The sequence below is a fragment of the Mustela nivalis genome (genome assembly GCF_964662115.1).
Source record: "Mustela nivalis genome assembly, chromosome: 9".
NCBI lineage: Eukaryota > Metazoa > Chordata > Mammalia > Carnivora > Mustelidae > Mustela > Mustela nivalis.
In genome coordinates this window covers 115,317,915-115,334,335 of record NC_139028.1, presented here as the reverse complement: position 1 = coordinate 115,334,335, position 16,421 = coordinate 115,317,915, and the positions used below count along the sequence as shown (strand labels likewise).

Here is a 16,421-nt window from a genome sequence, read left to right as displayed (position 1 = left end):
ACAAGCAGCCTACTTTCGTTGCTCCAGTAGAACTGATAAAACTTAGCTCAGTCCCTAACAGCACACCCAGGTCCCCTGAGTTCTTTGTCGCTCGCGGTGGATGCGAACATGAAAGTGACAGAAGCAGCAGCGCGCTCCTGGGCTACTGTGTGGCTTTGTTCTCCCTGAAACGACTTGCTTCAGCGTAGAAAACCTGTTAGCCCTAGTTCTTCAGCTTGGGGGTGGTTCTGTGCTGTGTTAATGGTTGGTTTTTCTTTGGATACCCAGAGAAAGTGGAAGGATTATTTTGATATCTGATTAACGATTGGGGAGCAGCAAGCTCTTCGTGGTGTTCGTGTGCTCGTGTCCCCTGGCTGGGCGCTGGGTCCTGCGCCCGCTGCTGACATGTGCTAAGTGGGAAATACACGTGTTTGTTTCATTTTATTTGCTCTTCTGCTCCCTGGAGCATCTCGTGTCTCCTGCGTTCAACTAGGACATGTGTGTTTCTTACAAAGCTGTTGCGGCGCTTGTTTGAAATCCTTGAGCGTTCCTGGGGTTTTACTTGGGAGAAGATCGTGACAAATTGTGGTCAGTGGGACCCTTGCAGTTTTGCTTCCCCGTCTGGGGCCTGTCTTCCCAATGTATCTTATTCCCAGTCGAGTCGTTTGGCTCATTGGTAACCGGTGTTTTTCTAGGTGGTTTCTCACAGCTTGGGTCATTTGGGATAAAGACCTTGTGTCATTTATCTTGCTTGTCACTAGGAAATAACCGGCAGTTTACTTCCTCCTGCTTGGGCCTGTTGAGCAACAGGGGCTGCCGAGAATTCAAGAGATGAAGGGTTTCCAGGTTGTGAGCTGGTTCCTGGCGGAGCTGGCCTGCCTGCCTCCTCTCGGAGCACGGGATTAAACTTTGAATGGAGTTACACAACTTAGAACAGTAGCTCATCTGTTTGCTCTCGCCGCTGACTGAACCCTCAAGAGTGTGTGACAGGAAGGAAAACGAGGGCTTGTAACTGATGGGAAGCCCGTCCTGTCGCCTGGGAGCCAGGAGCCCTGTGGCAGGGCGCGTCTGATAAGCCCTGAGTTGAGAAGAAAGGTTAAGGCTGCTCTCATCCCTTTCCACCACACTGTCCCTGTGCTTCAAGGCTCACTTCGGGGCAAACCAGAGCCTTGGGTTCCCGGGTCTCTCTGTTCCTCCCTCACAGGGGTAGAGAACTGATTTGCATTTTGGGAAAAGAGGTCGTTAAGTCTTGCGAAGATTCCCAGGTGCTCATGATTGCTTTGTAAGCTGTTGACGAAGTTCTTAAATATGACTTTTGTTCATATCTGGGAAACACAGCTTCTGTGGAAGCACATTCGAGTTTTTCATTGGCTAAGAAAAATCGTTACATATTGAAAAAAGTCATTTTTCTTCTTATTTATTTTCTTTAAAAAGTTTATTTATTTATTTATTTGGCAGGCAGAGATCACATGTAGGCAGAGAGGCAGGTGGGAGCTGGGGAGGGGGGAAAGCAGGCTCCCTGCTGAGTAGAGAGCCCAATGCAGGGTTCAATCCCAATGCGGGGTTCGATCCTAGGACCCTGAGATCAGGACCCAAGCCGAAGGCAGAGGCTTACCCAACCCACTGAGCCACCCAGGCGCCTCCGTTTTTCTTTTTCAAAAAGTGCTCTATTGGGGTGCCTGGGTGGCTCAGTGGGTTAAAGCCTCTGCCTTCAGCTCAGGTCATGATCTCGGAGTCCTGGGATTGAGTCCCGCATCGGGCTCTCTGCTCAAGCAGGGAGCCTGCTTTCTCCTCTTTCTCTGCCTGCCTCTCTGCCTACTTGTGATCTCTCTCTCTGTCAAATAAATAAATAAATAATCTTAAAAAAAAAAAATAAAAAAAAAAATAAAAAGTGCTCTATTGAGGTATGGTTCATATACCATATAATTCATCCATTTAAATAAAGTGTGTGTGTCTGGTGGGTTTTGGTATATTCACAGGTATGGGCAGCTGTCCTCTCATAATCAATTTTAGAACATTTTTCTTATCTCAGAAGGGAACCCTGGCCCCCAGCCCTGTTCGGCCCAGTCTTGGGCACTCACTGATCTGCTTTCTGTCTGTCTTATTTCCTTGTTCTGGACATTTCACATGAATGGGATCACAGAATATGTAACTGGGTTTCCCTCACTGAGCATAGTATTGTAGCATGTTTCAGTACTTCATTCCTTTTTAAAAATCATTGTGGTAAAATGTACATAGCCTGAAATTTACTATTTTTAACCATTTTTAAGTGTATCGTCCAGTGGATTAAGGGCGTTCACTCTGTTGTACAACCCTGACCACCGTCTCAGGAACGCTTCCACCTTCCTGGTCTGAAACTCTGTCCTGCGAAACACCAAGTCCTCTTTCCCCCCTGGTGAGCACTGTCCTTTGACATTCATGAGTTGAGACTGTGTTTTTAGTTTACTGGAATGTGCTATATCCTTTGGGTGTGCAGCCCTGCTGACATCTTAATTTTAGCCACGGAAGACCTGTTTCCGGGAGTCTGAACTCCAGAACCATTAGATAAATTCACGTGGTTTTTTTTTTTTTTTTTTTAAGTTTATTTATTTAAGTAATCTCTACACGCAACACGGGGCTTGAACTCATAACTCATGACCCTGAAATCAAGAGCTGCACGTTCCATCAGCTGAGCCAGCCAGGCACCCCAAATTCATGTTGTTTTAAGCCGTCAAATTTGTGGCTCTGTGTTACAGCAGTCCCAGGAGACCAAGAGCTCTGTTGTGTGCACATTTGTACACATTCATCCTGTTACTGTCTGGCTCCCACAGCACCCACTATGTGCTTAGCCCGGCACGGCGCTCTCCTGCCCTGTCTCGTGTCCTCATCTGTACATGGGAGGTCGTATCAGCATCCAGCCTGCTGGACTGTGGAGGGGGGACCTGAGCTAACCTGCTGAACACTGCAGCCTAGGGAACTCGTATTAATTTACCTAATTATTTAAAAGATTTTATTTACTTATTTGACAGAGACACAGTGAGAGAGGGAACACAAGCAGGGCGAGTGGGAAAGGGAGAGGCAGGGAGCCTGATGTGGGGCTCGATTCCAGGATGTAGGGATCATGACCTGAGCTGAAGGCAGATGCTTAACGACCAAGCTACCCAGGCACCTCTCAGGGTGCTCTTAAAATGACTAAAGAGGGGCCCTTCGATGGCTCTGTCGAATCAGTCTGATCCTTGATTTTGGCTCAGGTCACAATCTTAGGGTCGTGGGATGGAGCCCTGCATCGGGCTCCCACAGGTTCTCTCTCTCCCTCCTTCTCTCAAGAAAAAAAAAAAAAAAGATTCCCTCTCCCTCTGCCCCCTCCACCCACTCGAGAAAAAGAAAATGACTAAAGAAAGTGCAGCTCTTTTACAGAGGGGTGAATTTGAGGCCCAGAGAGGTTTAGTGATATGCCCAAGATCACACAGTAAGTGGCAGTAATGGGATTTGAATCCCTGGCTCTAAAGCCAGTGGTCTTTCTTATACCATGGTGTCTTCCCCCAGGACTGTCTCTTAGGGAGCTTACAGTCTAATCAGGGACCCAAGCTGAGTCCACCATATCTAGTAAGGCAGACATAACAGGTGGGAGAGTGGAGAAAAGAGACAACAGTGCTGCTGGTTATCGTGGTCTTCAGAAAAGCTTTACTGAGCACCCACCATTGGGCGTTACTGGGCCTTGAGAATTGTATTGAGACCCTACCCTTGTCTTCAAGGAGTTAGCAAGGAAGAGGGCGAAAGCTTCTTGCAAACATTGGACTTTGAACCTGGTCATAAACTGGAGGGAGTTTTGAGGTAACAGAGAAGGGTAAGGAGGGGTTTGCAGATGGGGAGAGCACCATTGAGGGGATTGTGATAAGCTGTATCCGTTAGTACTAGATTGAGCTGCTTATAGCGAAAGCCCTAGAGTAACCATGGCTTAAACAACACAGAAATTTATTTCCCTCTTGTGTGAAGGTGTCTGGAAGTAAATAGGCTGGGCGGGTGTGGCAGCTCCCTGGGCTTGATGAAGATGTGGGCTCCTTACAGCTAACGCTCAGCCATTCCTAGGCTGTGGCTCATTCCCACAATCTAAGAAGCTAAAAGCTCTGGCTATCTGTGCCCATGCAGACGCTGGCACGAAAGTAGAAACAGCACTAGACATTTCAACATAGAGAATTTAATAGAGGGAATTGGGTGAACAGGCATTAGAGGACCAAGGAAGCAGAAATGGGACCCCGTGATGCAGACAACTGCAGGAAGCAGCCCCTTCCCTGGGCTGGGGGACCAAGGGAAGGTGGGGGTTATCGGACTCTGAAGCTGGGCCCCCCGTCCTGTGAAGAGGGCACCGTGTGGCTGTTGCTGGCATCTGAGGGCTTGAGGAGCACCCCAGGAGCTGGGGCCAGACTCCGATCAGGTATCCCGGAGAAGGGGGGTTCCCCTGTTGCTGCTCCAATGCTCGGTCCAGAACAGCAAGCCAACCTGTCTCCTTCCTCCTGCCTTCTGGCTTCCCACCAGGCCCCGCACTGGCAGACCCCCCAACTGGGAGCAGCTGGCAAAGGAGATTTGTAGCGGGCGGGGGCCCCGGCCCAGCATCCCCGCGGGCAACAGCAGTGTGGATGTGGGGCTCGGAGACCAGAGCTTCGCGGCTGACCCACTGTCCTCTCCTGGTTCCAGACAGCAGGATGGAGGGCAGGGGGAAAGGGACAAAGGCCATGAGGACATCTGCCGTGGACTTCCAGAAGTCATTTATTTGTCAGCACCAGGTCACACGGGCACGCCTGCCCGCCAAGGCAGCTGCTGGACAGTCCTCACGCCAGGCGCGTTGCTGCTGGAATGAGACTGGAAGCGAAGGAGAGCGTCTGCCGCGGAAGCGGACGTTTCAGAGCCATTAGCTCCCGGGACTATCCCGGCATTAGCAGCCCTCCCGGGGAGAATGTCTCTGCTCTCCTTTCTCCCCACACGGTCTCTAGGTCTGCACTTCGTAGCTCTCGGCCGTGCTTGGCCGGGTGTCCTCTACTCCCTGTGCGGTTCTGCAGCTGATGCTCTAAGTTAGGTGCATGGTTTAGTCTCCGCTCGGGGAGCACAGCTTGACGGGACGGGACTGGTCATGGTGGAGCTGGTGGCTCCGGTGACTGGGTGTCCTTCCGGAGAGCTGCGGTTTGCTCTCCCGGTCACTTTCTCTCCAGAGTCGAGGGTCTCTGGCGCTCTGACGCCGCACCTCTGCGTGCGGCCCCGACGCTGCCCAGGATTTGGAACTCAGACGGTTGTGTGTCTCGTTTGTCTTCATCAGAGGGTTGTTTCTTGCGGCGGGGCCAGAGTGCAGGTGAGGTGCTTGGTGTCTGGGGCTCCCGACGTGCGGCTGCTCGTATTCCTTCATTCAGCTCCCATCCCTCCATTAACTGCCCCTCCTCTCCACGCAGGTGCTTTGGCCCCAGAGCGGTTCCTCTGCTGTTTAAATGACCGCTGTAACTTGTTTCCTGTCTCTCGTTGTCAGAGTGGAAGGTTCGGGGCGCTGAGATCTCCGATCATTTCCTCTGAGCGCCCCAAGAGCCGGTTAATGTTGCAAATTCTTTGAAAAGGCTGTTGGTCGAAATTGGTTGCGATGTTTTTACGCTTCAGGTGGACAGGCCTTGGGGAGGTGGACTAAGTACTGCCCTAAGATTTTAGCCTGGTCGTTATGGGGATAGAGTGGAGGTTTGGGATCAGCGGAGCGGGAGCCTGCAGGAAGGCATCTGGGATGCCCGGCCCGGTGTGGCGCTAGGCCCTCTTCGTCCTGCTGGTTCTCCAGAGGCGCTCAGCCTGCGCAGGGGCACGCCTGCGGTCCACACGGAGCTCCCTTCCTGCGTCAAGCTAAGAACAGACAGGGAATTTGCTGTTTGTCATGTGACTCTGAGATTGAGCCAAATACTTGGAGCTCATCGTGTGTCCTGCAGGTATCCCTAGAGCCGATCGGGTCTTTGATGGGAGCAGTGGTCATGGGGCCCTGATGTCTCATCCGTCATCATCCTTCGAGAAGGGCGGGTGAGCTGCCCTTCAAACTCCTGATGCTTACTGTCCTCTTCCTTCCACAGAGGTGGCCTCAGTAACATGCTGTTCCAGTGCTCCTTCCCTGACTCCGTGGCCACCATTGGTGACGAGCCTCGGAAAGTGCTCCTGCGGCTCTACGGGGCGATTTTAAAGATGGTGAGTTTGTAGGCTGTGTGGGGATGGGAGGGCCCTGGGAACAGTTTTCATCCTCTCTCCTGAATTACCTGGGAAGAGATGTTAAATACTTTAGTGGTGTTAGTGAAGCTATTTTTACATATTGCTTTTGTTTTAATTGGGCTGCACAGCTGGGTTTTTGCTGATACCCTGTTATGTTCCGAATTCCTGTTCTTGCTTATAATTTATTAGTAAGCCAGTACAAGTATTTTCCAGCTTTATATCCAGAGAAAAGTATGATGTTGGCAAAAATCTCTAGTAGTGGTTATGATGCTTGGATTTTCCACACTTTGAAATTTTTAGCCCAGACCTAGCTTGTAAAATTCTAATGTAGAAAAGGTATTGTTTTTAATAACATGATCATAAAAGTTTTTACAGGGCACAGGGAGACCCGTGGACCAAGTATGATCTCAGTGGAGCTGAATTTACTACCTCCCGTCCTTTTTTTTTTTTTCTTTTAAGATTTTATTTATTTGACAGATAGATCACAAGTAGGCAGAGAGGCAGGCAGAGAGAGAGAGGGAAGCAGGCTCCCTGCTGAGCAGAGAGCCCAATGCAGGGCTCGATCCCAGGACCCTGAGATCATGACCTGAGCCGGAGGCAGAGGCTTAACCCACTGAGCCACCCAGGCGCCCCCTCCTCAAAGGAATAAAGACATTCCTTTGAGATTTCTTTAAAACATTGAAATTGTTAGACTCATAATCTTTCTAAAAATTTATATTACTTAATTGAATCTAACTTTCAAATAAAGTGCCCTATTTATTGAATTGTCTTAACCAATTGTAGGAGATCCCAAATGTCTGGATTTTTTTTATTATTTATACCATAAATTTACCATTTTACTGACCACACGTACAGATGTTTGATATATCTCTATGGTAGAATTTTAATATCCATTTAGATCTTCTTCAGAGGGGCCTGTTTTGATCTTCATGAGATGGAGAATAGTTTTCCTACTTAATGTTGCAAGAGACTAGTCTCAGCTCAATCTGAAGGTCAGATTGAGACATGGGTCTATGACAATTCGACTTTAATGTTCAAAAATATCAAAGTTACAGCTGGACTCTGTGTCATAATGTGACCGAACCTTTTCATTGAGTAGTTTTCCTCGGTCTTGTCAGGCTGTGCAGTGCTCAGGATCTGAGCGGTGGAAGCCACGCGCCCTTCACCCAGGAAACCTGAGGCCGTTGTGTGATGAGGAACACACAGCTGACCCTCACCCCTGACCCACTGGTAGATGGCATACAAGTGACAGTTGGGTTTTTCATTCAATCAAGTTGCACTTCCAAAGCACAGTTTTTGAAGAACCCAGTTAATGCCCTTTTGGTACTTGAAGTGAAATCAGTCTTGAGCCATTTTATCTTTGCCGTCCTCTAACCATTAGTCCCTTTTCTTTTCATCTGTGTGCTTTCTTGTGAGCAGCACTTTTAAAATACTTTAGTAACGAGCTGCTGGAATTGCACATGATACACACGATTGTTTAAATCTGATTTTTGAGGCTTTCGTTTGTATTTATAACTCGAACTAGGGGTGTTTTAAACGTGCACTATGGTCCCCTCCATGTACTGGCTAAGCTCGGTGGCAGGCTCTGCTCTGGACCTGTGCTGTTTGGGATGCTGGTCGCCAACCACAAGGGCTAGCAAATGTTTGAAATATGGCGAACGTGACCAAAGATGGGAATTTTGAATTTTAATTACTTTTAATTAACTTAAACTGCAATGCTCGCGTGTATGGGTGGCTGCCGCATTGGACAGCATAGCTCTAGAACGTGCTGTATCACTGGATGGGTCACTTAGTGAAGCCATCGACAGCACGGCTTGGCCCTGAGCCGTTAACTCTTCCCCTAGTAAAGATTCGCTATCAGTAGTTAGTAGTCTGTCCTTTTTGAAAAATGTTAGCCATCCACCATTACTGCCTTAATAGTACTTACAGTAGAAGTGTCTGGAAATAGAGTTAGTTTTAGCATTTCTATGTCTCTATTTTTAGTTAACTGAAAAATAAACAGAATAAAGGCATTTCAAGTGCAATTGATTCTTGCCAAATGAATAGATTGGAGTATGTTTTACATATAGTTCTAATTTGTAGGGGGCACTCTACATTTAGCTTCTTAATTATGTTTTTATTAGGCAAATCTCAGGTGCCATTCCCGAAGGTGCCTCCTCCATGCAGGGCGGAAGCTATGCTGGGAGACGAGCCCCTCGCTTACTGGACAGTCCGCGGGTGTCTCCCGGCTCGTGGTTCAATTCCCGGACGGCAGGCTCAGTTTTGCTGGAAAAAAACTGCTCCTTCGCTTTAGAGTTGGGAATCTGTTTTCAGTATAAATACTTGATGGGTCGAGTCCTTAGTTCAAGGACACTTTTTCTGTGCAGTTCCAACTGAGTAAAAACATGAAGCCTACAGCCTCAGTTGGAAATGTTTTGAAGAGGTTTTTGGCTGAGGTTTTTGTCCTTCAGGGTTCGGCAGGGACACTGGTTGCCAGGTGGAATTTTCGACCTGAATGGCCATTATAAATTGTGGGTCATTTGAATACCTGGACAGCAGGAGGAGAGGAACCAGGCTCTGGGGGACTCGGAGAAACGGTGGCGGGAGAGGAAGACCCTGAGCCCTTGAGCCCCTGAGCCCGGGAGGCACAAGCCAGGTGACTGCTGCCAACAGGTGCTGGCAGAGCCAAGCTCTCCCAGCTTTGCCCGGCCAGGGCTCTCACCGTAGCAGTCAGTGCCTTTTCAGATATTTCCACCTCCAATTTAAAGGACTGTAATTTTTGTTGCTGGGGTGTGAGTTCATCCTATTGCCGACCAGCTCTTTGGAACCAATCTAGCCTCTGGTGGAGGGACAGAGTCTGCCATGAGGCCTCTGTTCCCAACACAATAAAAAAATGTCCCCAGAACTGATAGTGATTTGTTAGGATTTGCATTTATTAGGAGAGGTGGCTGAGCCCACCCGAATAATAAATCCCGTTACTTTCAGAAATGAAGGGATTAAAGACAAAGGAATGCAGCTCAAATGCCATGCAGCTCAAATGCTGCGCTTTCCCTGCCTGTGCGCTCTCCCTGTGGGTGAAGCACACTGGTCCCGATGCAGGTGTGTGCGCTGCCCAGATAGACTGGGGTCCCCAGTGCAGCTGTAGGAATGCAGCGGAGCGTAGCTTTAGGGGGCGTTAGAATAAGCTCCTTCCGTAACAGTGTTAACTGACAGCCGCAGGTGGGGATAGAGCTGTGTGTTTTCTCAGCTGGTCTTGCTGTTTTGCCTAATGACAGGCGAGAGCAGCTACGTCCCGCCTTCCCTTTCTCCTTCGACACTTCGGAGTTTTTGGCTCTGATCAAATATGAAGGTTAACTGTTCCTTTGATTTACATTTATAGTCCTTTACGAGTGACTTTATTGAAGCTGATTAGATGCTGCTCCGCTTTTTCCTTTTTCTTCACCATGGTGTTGTGAGATGGCCGAGACCATGGCTATGGGGTCCTGCTCCTCGGTGCTAGTCACCGCAGGCTAAGGGGCAGAAAGCTGACAGTTTCTGTCCCCAGACTTTGTTCTCTCCCAGCCCGTTTCTGTAATGCATACACTATAAACATCAAAACATCCGTCTGATCCAAAAGCAGTGCATGCCAACACAGTTCAGGGACCGCTTCACACGGCCTAGCTCTCATTTTAACGAGGAGGGTTGGTTTCAAAGTTGCACAATTGTTGGACACAGAATTCCCCTGTAGGATCACCCCGAGGAAAGTAGGATAGTTTAATAGAAGTTGAAAAGTCCTGGTTCAGCCTTTGCCCTGTGGAAAGAGATGTGATTGCTAGAAGAGAGCTTGAAACGATAATGCAAGCTATAAATGTAACCTGGTTTTTTTCCTTTCTGATGCTGGGAAGGCACATGAGCTCCGCAGCGTCCAGTAGCAGCCTTTTCAAAGCAGCAAGTTTGGCTGATTACAAATAACCCGTTTGCTTATTTATCATGAATTGTGGAAGACACAAATGTCAGTACGTATTGTTCATTCAATGTAACCTGTGCCAGTTGGCGGAAGTCTCAGAGGACTGCTTTGTCCCTTCCTCTGTCCGAACAGTGACTCTGTGTTGAGCCGGTTCCTTCTGTGCATGAATGGAGAGATTTGGCCTCACCGTTTGAACGGTCTCACGGGCATGAATGTCTATAATCCACTCAAAGATCTCTCAAGTGTTGTCTGGGAAAACGTTTTTGTGTGTTCTTTGAGCAGTAGAAGGCTAATATTAGTGCTTATAGAGTACTAACCATAATAAAACTAAAGGCATCAAGGCACAACGCAGATATGTATTCGTGACTCAAAAGAGTGCAGTCTGGGACATGGTCTGTTTTAAATCCAGAAAGCAGAATGCCATCTTCCCTGTTTTCTCTTAATCCCAGTTGAAATAGAAATTAACTCTCCCCCGCCCCAAATATGGGAAACAGACAGTATGGGAAGAGCCCGTAGATCGTTCATACTGGAGGATCGGAGAGGGAGGAGCGCACTGCTCACAGACATTGCAGAGAGCGCCGGACGCGGGCTCACACGGGCTCCCTGGCAAAGAGCCCTGCTTTGTCCCAGGAGACCAGCGAGAGCACACGTCCTCATCGTTACTAGGATCATCATGAGTTTCAGTTGTTTTGTTTACTCTGCGTTTAAAAAAAAAAAAAAATCCCCTTGGACTTTGAGTGTGGCGTAACTTTGTCCATTCCTAAGGTAGTCAGCTTCCCTCCCAGAAGTAACACATCGTTCCAGTGTTGCTGTTCCCATTTGGTCTAACCTAGTATTTCTTCAGGTAATACTCGAGACAGAGCTGCCCAGTCGCTGTCTGCGGCCCTTTCATACCTGCTTTGATGCCTTCTTCTGATAACTAAACGAATCGCAGACTACTGTGTCTAATTTTGACATATGCAAAGTGTCTTTGTCTTGCTGGTCTTAAATGTTTGGGATTGATAGCATGAAGCCGATACAGATTTCTGGCCCCTGGAGCGACGGTGTGACTGCAGCCCACCCGTCCGGGGAAGGAATGTCCTTGTGTTGGGTGGCGTGAAGGGCACCTGGGGGTAACGTACCACTTTAGCTGTCTTGCATGTGTTCTCTGCCGCAGGCTGTCCATGCGATCGTGCCTGGGGCACTCTGGTTTCCAGGTGACAGACACGATTCACGGTATAGTATGAGCCTCTGAAGCTGCAGCATTCTCTACAGCTTTCTTTTCTTTCTTTTAGTTCTTGGTCTCAAAATGCTGTTGATGAAAGACAATTGCAATGCTTTCGTTAAGGAGCACCAGCTACGGTCTGTGCTGTGCTCCGAGTACAACGATGAACATTTCAGAATGTTGTGGAACCATGTAGCGAACATACCACTTTTGGATTTGGGGGTTTCCTTTTTTTTTATTTTTTATTTTCCCCTTTTCAGTCCAGGGCAAATCAATCCCTTTCTTCTGTTTCCTCAGTAGAAAATGATTTGGTAACTTTAGAAATTTACGGGCCTCAAAATTCATTTGAGGTATTTCGCTCCTTCTTCCTTCATACTACTTTGAACTTTAAGGAAGCACCACGCTGTGTTGGTATTTTGGTCAGAGTTAGAAACAGACTCTTCTTTGTGCTCATCAGTCGGTTTCCTCCCCGGAGCCGGTGGCCTGACGAGGGTCGGCAGTGCTGGTCTGGCGGGGAGGCACACAGGCCAGGGAAGCCAGTCCACTTCCTGGAAACGTGTTGTTTGCAGGTCCCCCTGTGGGGTGCTTCTGACTAATGCTCCCGAAGCCTTGGGGGTCTTGGGGCAGCGGGTTACCCTGGATCAGACATAAATTTTGAGAAGGTCCTGGAAGGAGCCTTTCTTCTGGTTCATGCCTTCCTAAAGCCTCATAGAACTTCTAGTCTCCTGTTGGTGAACCAAGTCATTGCATTTTGCCAATTTCAGAGGATCAAATTGTTTTAGAATGTTCCTCGAGGTAACTGGAGATGCTCTAGAGAAGACCATTAAATCTTAAAAATCATTGGTCTGCTTAAGTTCTCACAAGTCATATGTGCTCATTAGAGAATCATGTAAGCTATACTTTTATTTTTTTATATTTTATTTTTTTACTTAAAAAATATTTATTTATTTGACAGAGACACAGCGGGAGAGGGAACACAAGCAGGGGGAGCAGGAGAGGGAGAAGCAGGCTCCCCGCTGAGCAGGGAGCCCCATGTGGGGCTTGATTTCAGGACCTTGGGATCATGACCTGAGCCAAAGGCAGACGCTTAACGACTGAGCCAGCCAGGCACCCTACTTTTTTTTTAAAGATTTTATTTTGAAGTAATGTTTGCGCCCACTGTGGAGCTCGAATTTGTGACCGTAAGGTCAGTGGCACGTTTCACCAACTGAGCCCCCTCCGTGCCCCCAGCTGTGCTTTAAATCAGTACAGTGTGATGTGTAAAATATTTTCTCGGAAAATGCTGAGAGAGACCATAAAAGTAATAAATACAGAATGTTTTCATAGGAGCAGGGAGAAGGAAGGTTAGGGTCCCAGGAGCATTGAGAGGAGAATTAGGGCAGAAGGTAGTGGAAGGAGCTGCGGCGTGACTGCTGTGCGTTCTCTGGAGCCAGGGTTCTCGCTCTGGCCCTGCCCCAGCTCACCGGACGCACAAGGCCTCGCCAGGAGCAGAGAGGGTGGCAGCTACTGCCCCGTGTCGACCCCGAGAGAGTCAAGTGTGGGCAGACCTTCAGGGGGAGCCCCTGAGCCATGGGCCGCATAGTAAAGAGCCTGTGCCGCTCCGGGACCAGACGGGCATCGCAGTGACGGAGCAATCCGAATTGTGCAACACCTCCTGTTTTGGGGGTAAACACGGACAGTCTGGGAGTTGCTTGGGACTCAGCTCACGAGGATAATCCCAGATTTTCCTAGAGCAGATTGTTAGATGTCCTGGAAGTTGAGTCTAGCTAACACTGGATTGTTCTTTCTTAATCTCTCACTAATGGGTGCCGGAGTGTCTTATTTGAAAGGCCACAGTCAACTTGCTCTTTTGTTCAGAACCTTTAAAAGAGCCAGGTGGAGGGCGCCTGGCTGGTTCAGTCGGTAGAGCTTTCGACTCTTGATCTTAGAGCCGTGAGTTAAAGCCCTGCGATGGGCATGGAGTCCCCTTAAAATGACGAAGTAAATAAGGCGGCTTGTGTGGGTGCTCTGTGCGGTTCTTCGTATTTCTGTTCCTGGGGGGGACGGCAGGGCTGGTGGGAGGAGAGGCCCTCCGTGTTTCCATCCAGCGCTCTTGTGCAGCCGCAGCCGCTACATTCAGCAGAGTGGCTACTCCCTCCTTGTGACAGCATCTGTAACTGACGATAGGTCGATTTTTTAAAAAGGTTTTATTTATTTATTAGACAGAGATGACAAGTAGAGAGAGAGGAGGAAGCAGGCTCCCTGCTGAGCAGAGAGCCCAATGCGGGCCTCGATCTCAGGACCCTGGGATCATAACCTGAGCCGAAGGCAGAGGCTTTAACCCACTGAGCCACCCGGGCACCCCCTACATCAAAAGATTTTAGTAATTATTTGATATTAACCAGTATTCAAATTCCTAATGTAAAACATTTTAGTTTTATTTTATATATGACGGCTAGTTTTTATTAACATGAAAAGCTGGCAAAAATTTAGAGTCCTGTTACATATTTACACCACATATTTTAATATCTGCTTCAGATAAACTTGTGCCTCTGATGGAAAATCCTACAGATTCCAAGATATATTTTACTTCCCATCTTCCTGCTCAAAAAAGTTCTCTGACCTCTTCCTTGGCAGCATGAGTCTGTCTGTCATTGGCTTGTTGGGATGAGGCCCCTTCTCTCACTTTCTGTGACTGTCTGATTGCTTTGAGATTTCCTGGTCTTAACTCTTCCTGTTTGTAGGATTGAGGGAAGCTGAACATTTTGTACTGAGGAAACAGAACAGAGGCTGACCGTGGCAGAAGCCCATCTTGCCCTCATCCTGGTGCTCTGATGGCATATCCCGCCTTCATTTGGGGGCGGGATGGAGTGGGCAGCGGTGGGGAAATTCTTAACAGAATTTATTGCCACTGGCGTGAGTATTAGAAAGGAATGGCCTTGGGAGCTCAGGCAATTTGTAACTTTGGATGAGGTGACTTGCTTTTGAGAGCACCATTGGATGAGGGAAAGGGACTTCTGTTGACTGAATAACCCATTAACTGTATCTCCCTAAGAAGATACAGTTCGAATATAACAGCATAGGAATAACCATAGTCATTTAGAATTTGGCACAGGTCAAATCCCGTTACAACAAACTTCCATAGAATATCCAAATTCCATATACCATATCATAGAACTTTTTCTGGTCTTAACTTTCCTTAGGGAGGACAAGCACAGGACTTAATGTTTTGGGGGCATTTTGGCCCTGTTCTGCATCCAAATGAACACCGCAGCCGGTTCTCCCCATGCTTGGGACCATGGATGCGAGTTCTCTGGAAGCCGGCTGGCCCCGTGGCGGAGGCTGTGCCTGGAGCTTCACAGCATGGCCGGTCCTTTAGTTCAGCCGGCAAAAAACCTAGGGGGCAGCAGGATTGCTTGGTGTTTTTTGGGGGGAAGATGGACCATACAGGAAAGATGGAGTCCCTATTCGTGAAGAGCTGCTAGGCCACGGGGGAGAGAGGGGCCACTAAACTCTGAGTCTGAGGTAGCAGCGTGGCCATGGCAGTGGTTTGGAATCAAGGAAGGAGCGAAGCTGTCGTGGAACCCAGTTACCGCTCCCTCTGAGAGGTCACCACGTCACACACCCAAGCCGTCAGCAAACATCTGCAAGTATTTCTGGAGGATTTTCATTTTTACAGCTTTCACTGTAACGGGATTTAACCTCTAACATCGTTTCATCAGAGAAACGCAGATCACACGCAGATCACACGAGTGAAAGTATCTACCCCCCTATTTGTACTTCTGTATTTTGTACAAAATGATCTCCACGGGATGTTAAAGATGTTACTGAATATGTGTAAGTGCAAGTCTTTTGCAGATAGCATCATGAACACGGATGTTTGTTTGCCTCTGTGCTGAGGAAGCTCGCACAGGCACGGTTGTGCAGAATGCGCACCAGAGCGTCTGCGGAGTGTGTCCGTGCAGGACGGACAGGAGCGCGGCTCTAGTGCGCTGTGCTCTTTGGTGCTAGCGTAGCTGGTGTTGCTTAACGTGGCATTTCCCCCACGCCCCCGTCCACACTTTCCACCCTTGGTACAGGTATTTTTGATAAAGCTGTGGCATGGAAAGGTATGTTCTTCACGGGATGTTCGAGAATCTTTTTACCTTAACATTTTTAAAAAGTTCCCTTTATGGGCTTCCTTCTATGTCTGGCTTAAGCCGGCTCCGTTTAATGATGACAGATAACGTTTCGAGAGGCAATATTTGAGTATAAATTCTGACACGATGCTTAAGTTTCTGACTTGCTTTTCTCCCTCCCCTTATTCAAGATCGTGTGAAGATTTCTAATGCACAAGCACTCAGGCTGGGGGGCAGCTTTTAAAAAGACACGATCTGTGACGTGGAGACGGAGCGCGGCCAGAGAGCTGCTGACGGTCACTAAGGGTCTAGTCGTTACTGCTAGATCCCAGGTTTCCAGTAATTGGCCATTTCAATGAGGAAAGTGCTATACAAATATCCCTTAAAATATCAACATCTGAACTAAGTTTAAGGACTTGGTAAATTCGCATGACCCTCTCCTTGGTGGAGGCAGAATGCAGATGGAGCCCGCGACAGGTCCGGCGAGCCGGGCGAGGCCATAGAAGCAGCAGGTCGGCAGGCTCGTCGCACGGGTTCTGTGCCAAGGCTCCTGCCTGCACCGGGCTTTCTTCTCTGTCCCCGTTCTGTGCTGACCATGGCGACCTGCCACGGGTATGTGTACACTCCCTGTTCTTGCAGGAAGGAAGCTTCCTCAGGACAGTGTTGACTTGAAGGAACCACCTAGCTAAATTGGGGAGACCACGTGGCCCTTTGTCTTGGGAAGGCCTGATTGGAAGAGCGCCCCCTATTGGCTTCCCTCTCCTCGGACAGTGAAATTGTGAAAAGGTACACGGCTGTTTGGGGTCAACAGCACATTCCTTTTCTTGTAAAGAAACGAAGCAGTTCCTCGGGTGTTGGTCCTAGTACTGGACACTGGTGGTGCCTTTTGGCCTGCCGCTGGTGACATCCGTGGGTTGAGAAGCATTCGTTAAAGACCTGTGATGTTCTGTAAAGCCTGACTGTTCTGGTGGTTGCAAAGCTAGTGTCTGTCTGGTGCTCCCCATCTTACCAG

The 16,421-nt window shown here is 48.5% G+C and overlaps 1 protein-coding gene and 1 long non-coding RNA gene across 4 annotated transcripts in view; both read left to right on the top strand.

Moving 5' to 3' along the window:
• Positions 1–16,421, top strand: part of CHKA (choline kinase alpha) — a 58,251-nt gene that overhangs the window by 17,649 nt on the left and 24,181 nt on the right. For 2 of the 3 annotated variants that reach the window (XM_082748737.1, XM_082748736.1), the window contains exon 2: positions 6,051–6,162. In XM_082748737.1, coding sequence (XP_082604863.1) covers positions 6,051–6,162 — 112 coding nt within the window. Of the gene's footprint in view, positions 1–5,281; positions 5,303–6,050; positions 6,163–16,421 lie in introns of those variants that run through there. The other variant, XM_082748738.1, reaches the window with a different exon arrangement.
• Positions 10,076–16,110, top strand: LOC309873339. Its single transcript, XR_014316298.1, has 3 exons — positions 10,076–10,157; positions 11,265–11,323; positions 16,049–16,110. It is a non-coding gene; the product is annotated as an uncharacterized lncRNA (long non-coding RNA).